We start from the raw sequence: 18,762 nt of genomic DNA, 5'->3' as shown, positions 1-18,762 counted from the left end.
GTAGCCAATTAAAGGCATAGTATAGGGTGAACTTGAATTTTTGTGTAATCGTTTCAAGTCATAATATAAACCTTGGTTTTGATATTTATGTGATATTTATGGTTTTAATACCTGATGTGTTAAATGATTGTGTATTTTTGTATAGTGACTTGGTCAGACTGAGAGACAATACTTGGGACGAGTATGAGTAAGTGTGAAAGGTAGTAGATGCATATACTACCGGAAGCACATGACTCACACATGGATCAGGGAAAGTCACAAGGTTACCAAGAAGCTAGTGATTGATCTCGTTTCATTCAAGTATGTCGTTACCATTGCTTCGGTAGTGACTAAGAAGATGATTGATATTCTGAGCCTAGCAGTCATATCAAATTAAGTCCGACTACGACGAGTTTGTTACGTGGTTCATAGAACCAATTTCGAGGTAGCATCTGAATCAAGTCAAAAGAATGAAATCAATGTGATCGATAGCATCGCGCTTGTTGTTAAGGAATCTTGTAGCTAGAAATGTTACATGTAAAAAAATGTGATTATATCACATTAGAATATGAAGGAAGGTATATTCCATTCCGGAATTTGACTCTATGAGACTTGAGTCTAAGCGTTGCATCATACGATGAGAGGTCATCAGCACACGACCCATCGGTCTGTTATAATAGATAAATGAATGTATTTGTCCTAAGAAGAAGAATGAGTCCACAATAAGCATTTATTTTATAAATTGAAGGTTACGATTGAAAGTCCAACATAATATGAAGAGCAAATGTAAGATTGAACATCAGTGGTTATAAATGACTATCGTAAGGTCTATTTTATATTGTTTATACTTTTGATCTGTATCGGAACATGACATCCCGAGGTTTTATTATTTAATAAAAATATAATCTTTTTGAGAAATATTTTTGATAAATGGTTATCATGTTTTGTTTTTTGAACAAATTTCGCAACTGTTTTCTTTAAAAGATAACCCTGATTTTAAAACAAAGCATAAATAAATCGATTTTTCTGGCCGTGAAATTGGGGATTCACACAACTCTTTTAATAGTAAACTATATGGCGTTTTCACATAAATGGTCCTTCAATTATAGTGGTCTGTCATATTTTTCCTTTGTTGTTGTGCATTCTTTTCTGGGAAATTTTTGTCATTTTCTACAAACATTGTCGACATGTGTTTCTCACCTAATCTCTTCACAGATTTCCTAGCCAATCATAATTCGATTATTGTACTTCTTTTCCACTCTTTAATGCAACGACATCAACCAATCTCCTCCGCTACCTCTTGTCAGGTTTATAACCCAGGTCGGTGGTTTCACCACCATTAGCTCCACCATCCTGTGCCTTCTGCTTTTTTATTTTATCCCTCTGCTTCATTCCGGTTTTGAATCGGTTGGATGGATTGGAGGCGTATTGCCATTCGTACCCTTTCTCACTGCCCCGCCCCTCCGCAACGACACCCACTTGCATCGCCGACCTCCGTCAGCTTCAACCACCGTCATCCCCATCGCTACTGCCTTCGGGTGATGATGCCACAGAAATAGCCAACTCTATCATCTTGCACTAGATATCCAACATTGTGGAAACAGTCGTTGCGAAAAACTGTAAAAAAAACATCTTCTAGGTTTTATTGAATCCATAAGGTAAATCTTACGTTTCTAATTTCAAGTTAACTGTAACATCCCGTTTAAAATAGAATAATTAAATAATAAACCCGGAACCCCAAGACATAATTTTTATTATTAATTTAGATTAGTATAGCCCAAAATCAAATAATAATTAGCGGGGTGCTGGTTTCGGGAAGCCAAATGACAAAATTGGAACCTCCGGGGGTTAAAGTGTAATTTTAGGACTTGTTTTGCAAAGGATTTAGAAGTCAAGGGGTGTTTGGTATCATTTGGACTTATTATGTAAGGATTTATGAAAGCAGGGGCTGATTGGTAAGATTTTAGACTTGATTTGAAAGGGTTTTCAGAAGGCGGGGTTTAAATGGTAAATTATGGATTCGTTTAGAAAAGAATTTGTCATGGAGGGGCCATTTGGTAACAATTGGAGTCAAATTGAAAGAAAAAGAGAAAGAGAGGCCATTTATGTCATTATGGGTCGAAGTTTGAAGGGATCGGGTATATAACACGTCACCTTCCCTAACCCTAACCCTAACCCTAATCTGTTAGGGAGCCGCCACCTTATGCCCCAACCTCCATCATCGCCGCCCAACCTGACCGCCACCCCCATTATCTATCGTTCCGATCAACCAAGACACTGGTGGACCCTTTGCTGCCGGCAAAATACTGAGCCATTGAGCACCACCAGCGTGCTAGTCAAGAAGACCAGATTCATAGCCGCCTCTAAAGCCGATAGATTCGTTGTTGATGTTCGATGTGGCCTACGCTGACTGCCCTAGTTCCTTTCCGACTCATAAATGATGTCGCCATCCCCATTTCTTGCGGTTGTTTCCCGTCTGGTGAGATTTAGTGACCACCGTGAGCATCCGCTACCACCATATCTCTTCTTTCCTTTTGTTTTTGCCGCCGTTGTCGCCATTTCTGTTGTGGCTGGGGACGAAGACCAAACTCATGAAAGAGGTGCCACTAAAGTGGCATATATCATGTTGGCCACAATGATAGCCGAGCTCCAAAATTCATATGAGGACTATTACCCTTTTGAGATGCACCAAGACTTGATGGACCGCTACCATCAAAGTGCTCATCAAGAGAGGTATGAAATCATCTCCTCCATGATAACAACTCGGATGAAGGATGGTGAACCCATCACAGGTCACTTACATAAAATGCAAAGGTATGTTGACTGTTTACTGAAATTGAATGTGAACTTCCCCGAGGAGTTGGCAATTGACATCATTTTGCACTCCTTACCTTCTTGTTTTGATCAATTCCGAATGACATGCCACATGAACAAGGAGGAAGTTACACTCAGCAAACTTCAAGGACTCTTGAAGACCACCGAAAGTGGTCTTAAGGGTAAATCGATTATTAGTACTCCTACTCCTAACCCTGCCATGTCTTGGCAATCGGGCAAGGCAAAGGAAATAATAGGAAGAGCCCTTCGAAGGGTACCAAGGGAAAGTCCCTTGATGGCTCCTCTTCAAGTGGAACCAAGAGATGTTCTATCACTCCTTCTGCCAACCCTAAAGAGGCTAAATGCTTCTATTCCCATGAAAAGTCGCACTGGAAGCGAAACTGCCCAAAGTTCCTACAAGATGTTAAGGATGGGAAAGTGAAACCCAACCATGTAGGCATTTACACTATATTGTCTAATAAATCACCCCATTCTAATTCTTAGGTCCTTGATACATGTTGTGGTATTCATATATGTTCTGATTTGCAAGGACTAAGAAGAAGTGAGAATGTGGAGCATGGGAAGATAAACTTAATCATGGGGAATAGGAAAGATTCATTTGTCACCAAGATTGGAGTTTATTCTTTGTTGCTAAGTAGTGGGTTAATATTATATTTGAATAAATGTTGTTACTCGTCTGAAATGGCGAGAAATATTATTTCCTTTCATGGTTTGTACAAACAATGGTTTACCTTTTCTTTTGATAATGAATGTGGTGGTGTTAATGATTTCTTTAATAATGTTCTTTATTTTAAAGCATTACCTTGTGATGGTGTATATGAAATTGTGTCGGTTGTAGATAACATAGGAAATAATGTGTTGTGTATTGATTCTTCCACTAACTTGGATAAAGCATCTTTATGGGATTGTCGGTTTGGACATGTAAGCAAGAAACGCATAGGTCAACTCCAAAAGGATGGAGTCTTGGATTCATTTGACCTAAAGTCGGATGATAGTTGTGAATCTTGTTTGCTTGGGAAAATGACAAAGTCACCCTTCACTGGTACTTGTGCTAGGGGTGAGGGTTTCTTCGATATCATACATACTGATGTGTGTGGACCCTTCGAAACCGCCACAAGGGATGCTAACCGCTTCTATGTGACTTTTACTGATGATTATAGTAGATATAGATATGTTTACTTAACCAAGCATAAGCCAGAAACCTTTGAAAAGTTCAAGGAGTTTAAACAGAAAGTAGAGAATCAGTTGGGCAGGAACATTAAGATGATTCAATCCGATCGAGGTGGTTAGTATCTTAGTACAAAGTTCCTCGACTATCTTAAGGAATGTGGGATTGTCTCACAATTGACACCTCCCAGGACACTACAGCTTAATGGTGTGATTGAGATGCGTAATCGAACCTTGTTGGACATGGTTTGTTCCATGATGAGTCGAGCTTCGCTACCAATCTCATTTTGGGGGTATATGTGACATCCCCAAAATCACGACCAGAAAAGACCGGTTTTGTTTATACTTTATTTCAAAATCAGAGTTATCTTTTAATAAAAGGGTTGCGGAATTTGTCCCAAAACAATAATATGATAAAGATTTATCAAAAGCATTTCTATAGAAATGTATTTCATTAAAAGACTCGGGATGTCATGTTCGTACAGATCAAAAGTATAAACAGTACAATATAAGCCTTACTACGTTATTTAATATCTACAGGCCTATATCCGTAATCCCTCGTCCAAAACATCACACCTATGCTCATGCGCCACTACCTGTAATACATAAAACTGAGTGGGTCAGGATTGGGAGCCTGGTGAGCACATAGGGTTTTCAACCCACAATAAATAAGTTTATTAATTTCATCAATCAACAATAACCCGATTACCCGTTCCCGTTATCCTCACTTTACGTCCCTAAACACCTATCATAAGGGACCTAGCCTAAGGATCATCATCGGGACGTACACTACTGCTAAGGGGATTCCTCAGCAATAAATGTCCTAATAGGCAACCATGTGGGGGATGGAGTACATCTGGTGAGCACACAGTTCAAATAAACACACAGTTCAAATAAACACCTACAGGTTGCGAGCCTGCTAGTGTTCCACTGGACTGTCTAGAATAGTCCGTGGTCGTCATCTATACTCCGCTAGATGACTGGATCATCAATAGCATCTATAACGAGGCCTCTCATTATTTTATTTTGTCACACAGCAACTATTACATCTACCCATGTTTTACCCAACACATTTTGTAGATATAAAATACATATACAGTTTAAATCTTTGAAAACATGTATAAAACGTTCATCCAGCATAGATAGCAAGTATTCAGATAATATGCACACATAGCACGTAATTTATATTAAATACTTCATATCTATGTGTAAGTTGAAAGTAACTATGCACTCACCTTATTAGGTGGTGACTCAGCACTCGGACAACGCTTCGATACTCTCACAACGATTTTCCTTCGATAAAACCTAGTATCGATGCCACTAGGGTTTAGTCTAATGATAACCGCAACAAATTAATTGTCTGACTATTATTATTATTATATAAGCGTTAATAACACTCAATATAACTCATAATAATAGCCCAAATAATTATTTTAAGGACCTAATAACATTCCTATATTAAAACATAAGCTAAACTAAAGATAGGTTAGGCGTAGCTCACTTACAGCGGGTTTTCTCGAAAACCGGGCTTCGCTGGAGCAGCGTTCTCGAGCCGAAAGACCCTTTTTCTCGGGACTCCGGGAGCCTTGGGGCTTCCTTCGGGTGCTAGGGGGTTTACCTAGGCTTTTAGGGGGGTTAGGGAGCTTAGAGAGAGAGTTTAAAGAGAGAAAGAAGAGGGGGGAGGGGTGAGGAAATGAGGGAACCCGGCACCTCTATTTATAGGGGTGGAATCTAATGGACTCGCCGAGTGGGGGGGACCTACTCGCCGAGTTGGTCCATGTGGTGGCCTTCTGGTGGTGCCACGTGTCCAATTCTGATGGTGCCACGTCACCCCCTATCGCGTATCAGCCCTCAAATTTAGAAAAATCACAACTTTCGCATACGAGCTCCGTTTCCGATGTTGTTTATATCCACGCGTAGTTAAAATCAAGATCTACAACTTTCGTTTAGACTCCGTCGGCTAATTCTCGATCGATCTCAAATTTAACAGTAGGAGGCGTTTAGACTGTTAAATGACCGCGAAGAGTTCATAACTCCTTCATACGGACTCCGTTTTTGTCTGTCTTTTTACCGTTGAGTTCCTATTAATGAGATCTTCAACTCTCATTTAGGTCACGTAAGCCAAAAACCGCTCGAACTAAAATTCGAGTTTCAGGCCGTGCACTGCTAAGCCGAATCTTAGAAAAATCATAACTTCTTCATACGAAGTCAGATTAGGGCGTTCTTTTTATCGATGTTCTTATTTTAACATATTCTACGACTTTCGTTTAGATTGCTAAAGATAAATCTCGTTCTATTGTAAATTCACTATTTACGCTTCCCGGTGTCGTGCCGGTTTTGCCGTAAAACGTCGACGGGCCATAACTTCTTCGTTATAACTCGGATTTCGACGTTCTTTATATGTACGAAAACCTTGTGACATATTCCACAATTTGGTTAAGTTTATTTATTCTAAATAATCTTTTTTCGAAAAGTCATTTTCGACCCCTATTGCCTCTAAATTGACTAGCCCGGATCTACGGGCGTTACAGTATACCTTAGAAATTGTCGTCCATATCCTTAATCTAGTCCCTACCAAAAAGTTTTCCAAAACACCTCACGAGATGTGGACTGGGAAAGTTCCCAATTTGGACCACATCAAGATTTGGGGTTGCGAGACTTTCATGAGGCACGAAACTCACGATAAGCTCGAACCTCGAAGTGAGAGGCGTATTTTCATCGGCTACCCACAGAAATATTTTGGATATCTCTTCTACAGACCCAATGATAATGTGGTCTTTGTTGCAAGGAGAGGAGTCTTCCACGAGAGATAGATCATAAGCCAAGGAAATGGTGGGAGGCAAATTGACCTTGAAGAAATTGAAGAGTCAAGTGGTTAAGGAACCTCAAATCCTATCAATCAACCTGAGGAGGAAACTCTTGGTGATCCGACTGACGAGTCTATACCTCTGAGGCGTTCCACGAGAGTTAGGAATGCACCTGAGCATTACTATGGTTTCCATATTACTGCGGAAGGTGATACATTTATCAGTGATAGCACACTGGTAAATTTGGATGAACCTAACAGCTATAGGGAAGCCATGGCAGACCCTGAGTCTGCTAAATGGAAAGAGGATATGGATAGCGAGATTCAGTCCATGTATGACAATCAAGTTTGGAACTTGGTTGATAATGTACTAGGTCATAAGACGGTCGGGTGTAAATGGATCTTTAAGAAGAAGACCGACATGGATGGAAAAGTGCATACTTATAAGGCATGACTGGTTGCGAAGGGCTTCACTCAAACTCAGGGAGTTGATTATGATGAAACCTTCTCACCAGTGGCAAAGATTAAATTTATTAGGGTTATATTAGCCATTATTGGATTTCATGATTATGAAATATGACAAATGGATGTCAAAACCGCTTTCCTTAAAATCAAGTTGGTTGAGGATATTTACATGAGTCAGCAAGAGGGTTTTGTCAGTGTAAAGTACCCTGATAGAGTGTGCAAGCTTGAGAAATCCATTTATGGATTGAAACAAGCATCTCGCAGCTGGAACCTTTGTTTTGATGAGAAGGTAAAAGATTTTGTTTTTTCGAGAAGCGAAGATGAATCATGTGTGTATGTCAAAGCTAGTGGGAGTATAGTTAGCTTTTTGGTACTGTATGTGGATGGAATACTACTCATGGGAAATGACATCCCAACTTTGCAGGAGGTTAAGTCCTGGCTTGGGAAGTGTTTCACTATGAAGGACCATGGAGAAGCTGCCTATATCCTAGGGATAAGGATATTGAGAGAAAGGAGTAAAAGACTAATTGGACTTAGTCAAAGCACCTACGTGGACAAAGTGTTGAAAAGGTTCAACATGCAGAATTCTAAGAAAGGTGACTTGCCGATCCAGCATAATGCAAAACTGAGCAAGGCTCAAAGCCCAAGTAGAAAGGATGAGATAGCTGAGATGAACGGGGCTCGATGCCAAGTGGGGCCTGATGTCGGACACTGTCTGATGTCGGGCGGGGGCCCAATATATGTGATTATGTGTATGGTATGTAGTAGTTTGGGGAGACTCACTAAGCTCCGTGCTTACCACTTTCGGTTTTGGTTTCATGTACTTCCAATAGCAAAGGGAAGAGCCCGATATGACTACAGTGCACACACCATGATTTTAGCATGAGATGTTTTTACTCTGATATGCTTGACAGATGATCATGATGCTTTGAGAAACAATGACTTATGATTTTTATGTGATGTTTTGATAACTATGGTTTTATAAATAATTAAAAACGAAATTTTTGGACCGTATTTTTGGGATGTCACAAGCTCGAATTACGAGACCTATTGGTATGAACCTCCGACGATGTAAGAGTTTTATTCCACTTTGGATCCGCTCTCAACATCTCCCATGCATTCTCAAACTCGAAAACATGTCCCATTTCGACCCGATATTGTTCTTTTGCAGATTTGAATGAATCGAAGTCGTTGGTTCCGCTTTGTTGCTGCGCCTCAAGTCGGTTGTAAATACCGTTGAATTTGTTGCACCGCTTAGTTATTTGACTCCATTTGCTGCTTAACATGTTATTATTGCGATACAATTTTTTCTTCAAAATAGGGTGAAATTTTTCGCGCATCACCCCCCAATAAGCACATTTCTTCATTCCATTTCCACGGAGTTCGTCTTTTGAAGTAGTACATCATGCCGCCGTCAAAGCATATTCCTCCTCTGATGTCCACCATTGTAGAATGTCTACATTTTCCGTTTCAACCGCTATCGATTTCCCTTTCGTTTTCCATTTCCCTCTTCCACTACCTCCCACTTCCACTTCAGCCAATGGTTGTGTTGTAGGTGGTGGTTGGGTGGTTGTTTGTTGCATCGAAGCAAAAGTTGAGAAAAGATTTGTTGTAAATTTGGGTTTCAATCAAATATATTTTGTTGAAGGTAATGTGAGTTAGGAAATTACAGTGATGGTAAAGCGAGATTAAAAGCGGCGTCTTGGTATGAGATTTGTGGTGATCATTGAAACGATAAAATGTTGAAAAAAATTTCATAACCCGCAAATCCGAGAGACGATGTTGTGTTTGGTTGTGTATTTGGGATTGATGGTGGAGGGGGTATTAGGGTTTTGCTCCATTTTTTTGATTGAGAAGAAAGTATGAATTTTTTTATAAAATATAAGAGAAAGAGTGAAAAAAGATGTATAAAGAAGTGAAAGTTGTATTTATACAAAGGTTTAAAAGGTATTTTTTTTTGTTAATATCAAACAGGTCAATTTATTCAAACGTCTCAATTTTACGCGTTTTGCCAAGTTGTAACGAGAACGTGATATGCCACAACGAGAAGAAACGAGAAGGGGGGACGGTGTTCTCCATTACAACGTCGTTATGGCGTGTCAACATCGACAATAACGAGCATGAGATGGTCCATACCGTGCCCTCTTACCTTGAACCTAAAAATGATAGGAAAATGCGAAAACGGGTCCCATGGGTTTTTGACACCCCTAATCGGGTTCTTTTTGGATGCAAAGGTATTTCTCAACACTTGTATACGTTTTCTAACATACGAGTTTCATTACTTTCATGGCCATCTGCTATCCACGTTTCTGTAACGACTGAACCGGCCGGTTCATTCTTCCCTCTTAAACCTCGCCGCTTCAGATTCTAAACCCTAGCAGCAGATAACACACACACAACTCGAAGAAATGTTGGAGAGTAGACTGATTACGATTATCAGGAGAAGCAAATCTATCAATCAAATAAGATTGTCGTTTTCTTCTCACGGCGGATCGACGAATCTTCATAGTCGATTCGCGTTAGATCATTATTCAACCTATAAGCATGTTGCTAATCCCACCACCAGGAACTGTCTCATCAATGGCTTTCGATCCTTGCACAATCTTAACAAGGTATTGTCGACTGCAATAAACTGAATATTGTTGTTTATCAAATCGACGAAATATACTATTACGGTCCTTAAATATCATCAGACTTCTAATGATTATTTCCTGATATCGTAATATTGAACTTTGATGCTGTGATTTTTCAATTATAAGATGCGTTCGTCAAGTTTGGAAACAAAACCTTTTTGTTTTGATTGAGCTTCTTGTCGTATGGATCAATTGAACATACCAATCGGAAGTATACTTGTTTAATTATGAGCCAGGACAGGAGTTAATTACCATACAAAAGATGTATGGATGCTAAAGTTCTTCACTCTGTTATCTTGGCAGTATAGATATGTCATCTTGTACATAATGCTATACCATTCAACGATAGCTATACAATTGATTATCTTCTTTTGTAAAAATTCCTTTCCTATATCATCATCAGCTCATATGCTTGTTTTTTGTATATATCAGGGTACCTACAAGCCATCTTTCAGGCATATATCTACTGTAGCTGCAAGTGTTTGCAAGGAAAATAAGGAGACGGTGAAGCTCCTTGTTACTGCTGGACCTCATGCTCAAAAAGCAATAGGAATATGGCTTTTTGCATCTGCTGCATGGGTCTTCAGTATGGTTATCCTTGGTGGTGTCACACGGCTCACTCGATCTGGTCTTTCAATGACAGACTGGAAATTCACTGGCAGCCTTCCTCCTTTATCAGATGAAGATTGGTTGATTGAGTTTGAGAAATACAAACAATCCCCTGAGTTCAAGCGGTTAGTTTAATCATCAGTACGTCTACCTTTCTTCACATTCATCAGTCTCCAACATTCTTTTATTGTAATTTGCAATTGCATTGTTGATACATCTTTCTGAATCGTCATTCCAGAAAGATCACTATATAAATGCTAAAGTAAAGTTTGCAAATGTGATGTTGCTCCAATTGAGAGTGTGATCAAGGAGTACTCTATATTTTGCTACATTTATTAGATAAGAGAAGAGGAGCTAGTGAATCAAATATATACTGACCCGACCCCACATGATTTTAACAACTTGCAGTGTGAACAGAGGAATGAATATTGACGATTTTAAATTCATTTACTGGATGGAATACGCGCATCGTATGTGGGGAAGAGCATTGGGGATCATGTTTGCTCTCCCATTTTCGTATTTTATACGAAAAGGTTATATAAATCTACGGCTTGGAGTTAGGCTTGCTGGTTTATTTGCTCTTGGTGGTGGGCAAGGGATGATTGGTTGGTGGATGGTTAAAAGTGGTTTAGAAGTTAGTATCATCTTTCTTTATGAAGTTCATAAATACAAAGCTAATCAAAACTCATTTCTTTGACTTTTTTTTTTTTCATCAGGAGCCACCTTCAGAGTACTCTCAACCAAGAGTAAGCCCATATCGTCTTGCTGCTCATCTGACTTCAGCTTTTGCTATTTACTGTGGACTTTTCTGGACTGCTCTTTCTGTTGTCATGCCTGAACCTCCTACTGAGTCAAAGGCTTGGGTCAACGGGGCTGCAAAAGTCAAAAGATTGGCTCTTCCGCTTGGGATTCTTGTTGGTGTAACCGCGATTTCAGGAGCTTTTGTTGCAGGAAACGATGCGGTATGTGACTAAATCTCTTGAAAGTATTACATAAATGCCCTTTTTCTGATTTTGTTTTATGATAAAATTTGTCAAGGGACATGCGTTTAATACGTTTCCAAAGATGGGGGATTCGTGGATTCCGGAAGATGTTTTGAGTTTGAAGCCGGTCATCCGCAACTTCTTTGAGAATACAGCAACTGTGCAGGTAGATAGATAGCTTTGTAATTGGATTCTGATGGAATTGGAATTTGAGATTCCATTTCAATGGTGTGTTTGGTTGCCCAATCCAAATGTATGGAAATATATTTCCTATCCTTCAAATTATGTGTTTGATTTGATTTGATTTGATTTGTTGACAACCAAACGCATGACATTATGATTCCTTAAGATTCCATTTCTTCTTAAAACATCCTGCAAACCAAAATACTTTATTTAATATTCTTGTTTTCTACCTACAGCTTGATCATCGAATACTTGCAACTACAACCCTAGCGGCAATTGGTGGGTTATGGTGGTCAACAAGGAAGGTTGACTTACATCCTGCTATTCGTTCATTAATCGGAAGTACCATGGGAATGGCTGCTCTCCAGGTAAGTACATACTGTTGATAAACTTGTACTTAATACTTATAGGGGCGTACTTAAATTTAATAAGTGATTTTTGTTTTATATATAATTTGCAGGTAACTTTGGGCATATCCACTCTTTTGTCTTATGTGCCGGTTTCACTTGGCACGGCCCACCAAGCTGGGGCGTTGACTCTGTTGACTTTTATGCTTCTTTTGAATCACACTGTTCGGCGACCATCACCTATGCTTTTGAAATCACTGCCTGCTGTTGTAAAGTCGAGCTAAGGTTGGGGGGTTTGACCCTTTTGACATTCATTTTGAGATGTTTGCTAATGTGGTTTTTTTTTTTTTTTTTTTTTTTGGTAAGGTGTTATAGAATGCAATGCATAAGCTTATTTATTTACCCATAAGTGTCTTCATTGGGTATGCAAATGTAAACAATAGGTATAACAGGTTTATTATGTATTTCCTGTTGCCAGTGGCTATTTGACGAATTGGAATTCCAGAATGAATTTAGTTCTTTGTGGGAAATTCAACATTATACAAATTCCATGATAAATGCAAACTAAAGTTGGTTGTTAATTCTAAAACTTTCATGTCTTCATTTTAATGCTTAAAAGTGTTTTTTTGGAGCTAGTATTTGATCCAATACATACAAGAACAAAGGATATGCCCAAAGGTGGCAGCGATTTTCTAGGTGTTGAGCTTTTTTTAAGTCATAACTTTGGTTGGGTATTGGAAGTCGACTTAGGCATGGAATGTTCATATCATATAACCATTTTGGCTTCATGTTTCGGCGTTCAATGACCTTGCATATTCATATAGAGAAATAATAATGATTTGTGTATGTTGTTCATCGACCTTGAGTATGCTTATGGAAGTGTGCATCGAGAGAGGATTTTAAGATTTCTAGAAGATTGAAAGGTAGGGTATCAAATTGAACAATCATCTTGTCATGTTTCTGTCTTACATGACACTATAATGTTCTATCACACAAAAACAAAAATGAAGTGTCAGTCTAACATGATAACTATACAACTAAACATGACAAGCCCGACAAAGTAACACAAAATAATCATTGTGAGTGGAAGAACTCGAACATTTAATCTAATTTGTATTCTTCATTGTTTTCAGTTTGCTTTTGGGCTTAAAATAAATCTAACTAAAAGTAAATTAGTGGGTGCTAGTGTGTCTCGGCTTGTGATCGAAAAAATGACTACTTTTATAGGTTGTACTTTTATAAAGACTGTTTCCCTTAGCTTGGGTTGGTTGTTGGTGGGAATATGAATAGATTGGGTGCTTGGTACCAAGTTGTGAAAAGAGTTGGTGTCAAACTTTCTAATTGGAAAGTTAAAATTTTATCATTTTGAAGAAGTTTGACTTTGTTAAAGTCGGTTTTGGGTGCTTTGTCTGCCTATTATTTTTTGCTTTACAAGGCGCCATGGGTGTGCTCTCCAAGTTGGAGTCCATAAGGAATAATTTCTTTATTGGGGCTGATTTGGATGAAAATAAAATGACTTGGGTTGGTTGGAATAAACTCGTGGCGTAAAAACAATTTGGGGGTCTTGATGTTAGTAGTCTTTTTGCTTTGAATAGAGCTCTTCTCTTTAAATGGGTCTAATGTTTTTTCAATAACACGGAGGCTTTGTGAGTTAAGGTTGTGAAAAACATACATGGTGATAATGGTGGCCTAAGAAAGCATTCTTCTACTTCTTTTGGTTCTCCGTGGATTGAAGTGGTGAAATCTATGGAAAATCTTAAGGTTAAAGGGATTGATCTTTGTCTCTGTGCAAAAAGAGAGTTGGTGATGGTTATGGGTCTGTTTTTTAGGAAGATGTTTCGATTGTAAATTCTTCTCTTAAACGTAAATTTCCTAGGATTTATGCTTTGGAATTGGATAAACAAATTACCGTGAAAGACAAGATGAACCAAGATGGGTGGGTGAGTTCTTTTCGTAGATTGCCTAGAGATGGGGGAGCTTAGAATGCTCAGTGACGCGAGTTTAATCAACTTTTGTCTTCTATTATACTTTTTGATATCAAGGATAGATGAGTATGGCCGTTGGTCGTTTGATGGTTCTAGTGTTTTTAGTGTTGCTTCTACTCATTACTCATATAGATAGGTTTTTGTTATCAGTGTCCTCTCCGACTAGATGGGTTAAGATGGTGCCTGTAAAGGTTAATGTTTTTGGTTGGCGGTTGAGACCAGATAAACTTCCAGGTCTAATTTGAAGAAGAGAGGAATCGACATTCCGTCTATTTTGTGTCTGATCTGTGATAGAGATGTGGAAACGGTAAACCACTTGTTTTCCTTTGTGACATAACTTCTTCTATTATGTTCCAGATTAGTAGATGGTGAAATGTTTATATTCCGGTGGTGGCCTCATTTGAAGACCGACTCGCTTGGTTTCCTCTGTTCGGTTGTAGGAGTCTAAAAAAGTTTATTTAGAGGTGGGTTTTTACTATGTTGTGGACGATTTGGAGCTATCAGAGGAATTTTTTATTCGGGATAAAGAAGTGAAGATTGACGGACATTTTTGGTAGGATTGTTACTCAATCATTCTTTTAGGCTAATTATAAAAGTAGAAGGGTTTCCTTGAATTGGGTTGAATGGTTACAAGATCCTAGAATTATTATTGCCTAATTTCTTTTTCATGATTTTGTAATCTTTTTTGTTTTCCTACTAGCTTCTTGCTAGTTTGGTGTTTTAATAATATCTCTGCCATTCAGAAAAAAGAAAAAAAAAATCATACATACAAAACACAACAGATACATGTTAGCATTTTGAACGCTAACACGACACAACATGATGTTGTGCTTTTTACACCAGTCACAAAAACAATTTTGATTTTCAATTTCATTTCTTGTGTATTTTTGTCGTTTCGTATCATCAATTGACACCACTATTAAGGTGTCTCAGAGAGTTATGTTACAGCTTACGGTATGTGTTGGAAGTCATCAATCTTTGTTCAAACTTCCGTACTAGACTATAAGAGAATATGACTTCATTAAAGATTTGCACTTCTTACATACAATCACTTTTGATTATGGATGAAATATACCATGAGATTTGGGGTGAGATGCTTCGGTATATGATTTTTTTTTTGTTGATTATATTGTGCCAATAGCTTAAGATAAGAGTGGAACCGGTATACGTGCCTGGTGATGGTAGCTGAGAGAATAAAACCAAATGTTGTGATGGATATTTGGGGAACGGCCGAGAAGAAAAGGGAGTTAAAATGTAATACATATAAGACCGGGTATTTTGGTGCAATAGAGCGAGGAGTGTAACAAGAATAGAGAGTAGAATTCTACAATAAGAGTAAAATGTAGTTTTCAATTACTTTGGGACAAATGGTCAGATGGTCAGGATTGTTGAAGCATAGGCTACACTGGTCACAATTCTACAATATGGTTGTTAGGTCAGCTATGTTACACAAACCAAACGATCGCCAATAAATAAGACATATGAGAGGAAAATGAACCTTACATAAATGAAGATGCTACAGTGGACTTACCAATTACCATGAACAAGGTTATACAATGTACCAACTGAAATTGATTGAGAGTGACATCAATCACCAAAAAAACAAGGGTGAAGATAATGGGGTACCTACGTTCATGTTCCTGTCAACGTATGTGAATCACATTGTACCAAGTGCATTTCATAGTGTGATAGTTAATAAATATACATCATCAATAAAAGTAAAGATGTTGCAAGTGTACTAGATAATATAGATATCATTTAAGATTCGAGGTGTTGATGAAAATTCAAAATCTTCCACATAGCTCAAGACTAACATATAACATAGATAGAAAAACATGATTAACGCCCACGACCACGTCCACGCCCGCGTCCCCGCCCTCTTCCACGTCCCACAGGCCGCCCTGCATTACATGTCAAAAATCTCAAACCGTTAGAGGAAAGGACATTACTGTGTTTGATGTGCATTGGACTGAGACTGACACCAATGTCAAAAGGACAAAAAAATAGAGCTTTTCACTTTTTGTGCTCCAATGAAGAAAAGGGGTACAAGTACAACTACAAACCTGCAGTGGGCTTCTTGGGCTTGACTCTAGGTGTCTCTTCCACTAGCAATGTCTCCAGATTCAAGCTGTCGGGAAGTATATAGTAACGAATATTATTGCCTCTAACACTCAAATGGTCAAGGGTTACTGGATTTTTCCCTTTCAATGTCAACTTCACCGTCTTCAAGTGTGTGTTCATGCTGATATCAACACCTATATTACACCCATCCAGATTACAAAACAAACCCTAAAAATAAAATACAGATATCAAGATTGTTGAGGAAAAGGTACAAAACTTCAGAGTAAAAAAAAAAGACCCCTTGCAATGCATAGTGCTCTTTTTTAGTCGATTTATTTGAAGGGTTGTTTGTTTTGTTTGCAACAAAAACTCAACAGTTCATCTACATAGACAAAAACATGTCTACGATAAGATACTCACAGGCAGCTTAAGTACAATTTCAATTTATTTAGGCTGCAATGAAAATGTGTCCCCATTGGTCTGACAGGTCTTGGAGGCATACTTAGTATTTGAGACTCAGGACACAGAAGGTTTCATTTTGTTTTACTAATATAGTATCCTCTAATGTGCTTCGGAATTTATGGAAAACTAGCATGGGTGCAAAGTGCCTGATGATAACGAACAAACATGTCCCTTAACAAGGAACTGTATTGTAGCAGGGTTTAGAAAAGCCCTGGTTACTCGCACATTGGGACTACCAAAAACAACATAAGAAGAGAAACAAGATGAAGAATTAGTTACCTGTTATGGTTCCATGTACAACTGTCCCATTCTTGAGCTCGATCGAGACAGTTTCGTTGTTCAACTTCATCAAAAACCTAGAGTTTTACACACAAAAAAGACAGAGAAGTGAAAACGTCATCCCAATAACTTTGCCAACCATAGAAATTAATCGAGAAAACAGAAATTAAACAAAAACTAAGACAGGATTAATAGGAAGATCAGACCTGACGAGCTTCATTGTCGCGAATCGCAGGAGGAGAAGCTAGGGTTCCAAAAAATTGTCCAATTTTCGGGGGAAGCGGGAGATCTAAAACGTACTCTTATAATTTTCGCCGTTGGAAAAACATGTAACACGGTGTCGTTTCTAATGGGCTTAATTACATACCTTTCTTTCCAGGTCCACTATGGGCTCGTTTTGGCCATTGATGGACTCTCGAAGTAATGCACATTGAACAACACTCTCGCTGAAATAAAAATAAATAACAGTTTAAAAGAATGAATACCAGTTTGAAAAAGTTAAGGCCTGTTTATTAATTTATATAAAAAAAAAAAATTATACATGCAAAGTGTTGATGTGATTGATCATTATTTGATACGTAATAATCAAAATACATTTTATTACTATAATGATAAAATTATTGAATTATTCACAAAAATATCAGAGTTTTATATCTCCATCAAATACATTTTATTACTATAAAGATAAAATTATTGAATTATTCACATTCCAAACATGTAGGATTTCGATTGGTGAAGAAAAAACACTTAAGCCATTTATCCAGTTATACAAAACACATTTACCCACATTTGGGTCCACAACCGCCTTCCAGACTACCTATTTGTCTTGATACAAAATTTAATATGTTACAAAGCCTCAATAACATAAAAGTGAAACTAATTAGCAACCTAAAACTAACATGCCAACTAAATTTATGGCTTAAATTACAAAATAACTATAGTCTTTGAAAGAGTGAAACCAATAAATGACTAATTTTGCATTAAACCAACATAGGGATAAGCGTGGGACGGAACCGGCACCGACCCGTACCGCTCCCGATTTCCCGAAAACCGAATTCGATCAAAAGTTAATCCCGAGTACCGAACCGAATTAAAATCACCGGTACCGGGAATGATACCGGTTTTCGGTACTAGTACCGGTACCGGCGATACCAAATCCTGAATTTTATGTATTTGGAGTACCAAGTATCGTTCCATATTTTTAAATTCGGTACCGGTTCCGGTACGGGATCGGGATTTATGATAAATTGTTCATCCCTACACCAACATGGTTGTGTTATCTATGTAGTCATCAAAACATTTCATGTACTACAACAGGATCAAGTAAAAGAGTGGTCAAAATCAGAAAAATAGGAAAAAAGAACATCATATGTTTTTAAAAAATGGTTGTGAAATCCCACCAGATATTTTTAAAAAATGATCTACGAACATACATGAAGCTTATATACATATAAATCATAATTAAAAGGAAAAATATCCGCATTTGCTGTCTGTAGAGTTACTAAACCCCAAATGGTCGTTGTTGTCATTTTTTTTTAGTTCTTTGTTTTGTAAATAATAAGTTGTATAATTAATTATAATGAAATAATGTATCGAATAATGTTAAAACTTAAAACATACCTGCAACATGTTTATGAAACATTGGATGATCAAATTCGCTCGTCCATACAAAAGTCATCATACATTGAGTGATAAAATGAGTAGTTTACAATAAACCATTGCTTTTCATCAAAATGTATTTACAAAAAAAGGGGAAAAGTTGTTAATTGAAAATACAGTGCTATTTACTGTAATTATAATCAAGAAATGAAAAAAATAAACCAAATGGCAATGTATTTTGGATTTTTAGTAAGGAAATTAAAAGAAATTAAAAGAAATTGAAAAAAAAATGTGTAAATGCAAAGCGGTTCGAGGAAAAAACAATAAATTACCATGTTTTTTCTTTCTTTCAATCCAAATAAGAGAAAA

General features: G+C 37.8%; 2 protein-coding genes across 2 annotated transcripts; one reads left to right on the top strand and one right to left on the bottom strand.

Annotated features, from left to right (window-relative positions):
- Positions 1-9,501: 9,501 nt before the first annotated feature.
- On the top strand, positions 9,502-12,537 carry COX15 (cytochrome c oxidase 15). The gene is made up of 7 exons (XM_078964120.1): positions 9,502-9,864; positions 10,318-10,619; positions 10,903-11,128; positions 11,211-11,456; positions 11,533-11,643; positions 11,897-12,028; positions 12,121-12,537. The coding sequence occupies exons 1-7, from the start codon at positions 9,661-9,663 to the stop codon at positions 12,289-12,291; spliced, it is 1,392 nt and encodes a 463-aa protein (XP_078820246.1). The 5' UTR covers positions 9,502-9,660; the 3' UTR covers positions 12,292-12,537.
- A 3,108-nt stretch (positions 12,538-15,645) lies between these two features.
- Positions 15,646-17,127, bottom strand: LOC145005084 (small nuclear ribonucleoprotein SmD1a-like). Its single transcript, XM_078964132.1, has 4 exons — positions 17,001-17,127; positions 16,795-16,871; positions 16,056-16,247; positions 15,646-15,893 (listed from the first exon to the last, which is right to left on the bottom strand). The coding sequence occupies exons 1-4, from the start codon at positions 17,012-17,014 to the stop codon at positions 15,832-15,834; spliced, it is 345 nt and encodes a 114-aa protein (XP_078820258.1). The 5' UTR covers positions 17,015-17,127; the 3' UTR covers positions 15,646-15,831.
- Positions 17,128-18,762: the final 1,635 nt, after the last annotated feature.

The sequence above is a fragment of the Lactuca saligna genome, chromosome 7 (assembly GCF_052625555.1).
Source record: "Lactuca saligna cultivar CGN05327 chromosome 7, ASM5262555v1, whole genome shotgun sequence".
NCBI classification, from domain to species: domain Eukaryota; kingdom Viridiplantae; phylum Streptophyta; class Magnoliopsida; order Asterales; family Asteraceae; genus Lactuca; species Lactuca saligna.
This window is presented reverse-complemented; position numbering and strand designations above follow the sequence as displayed.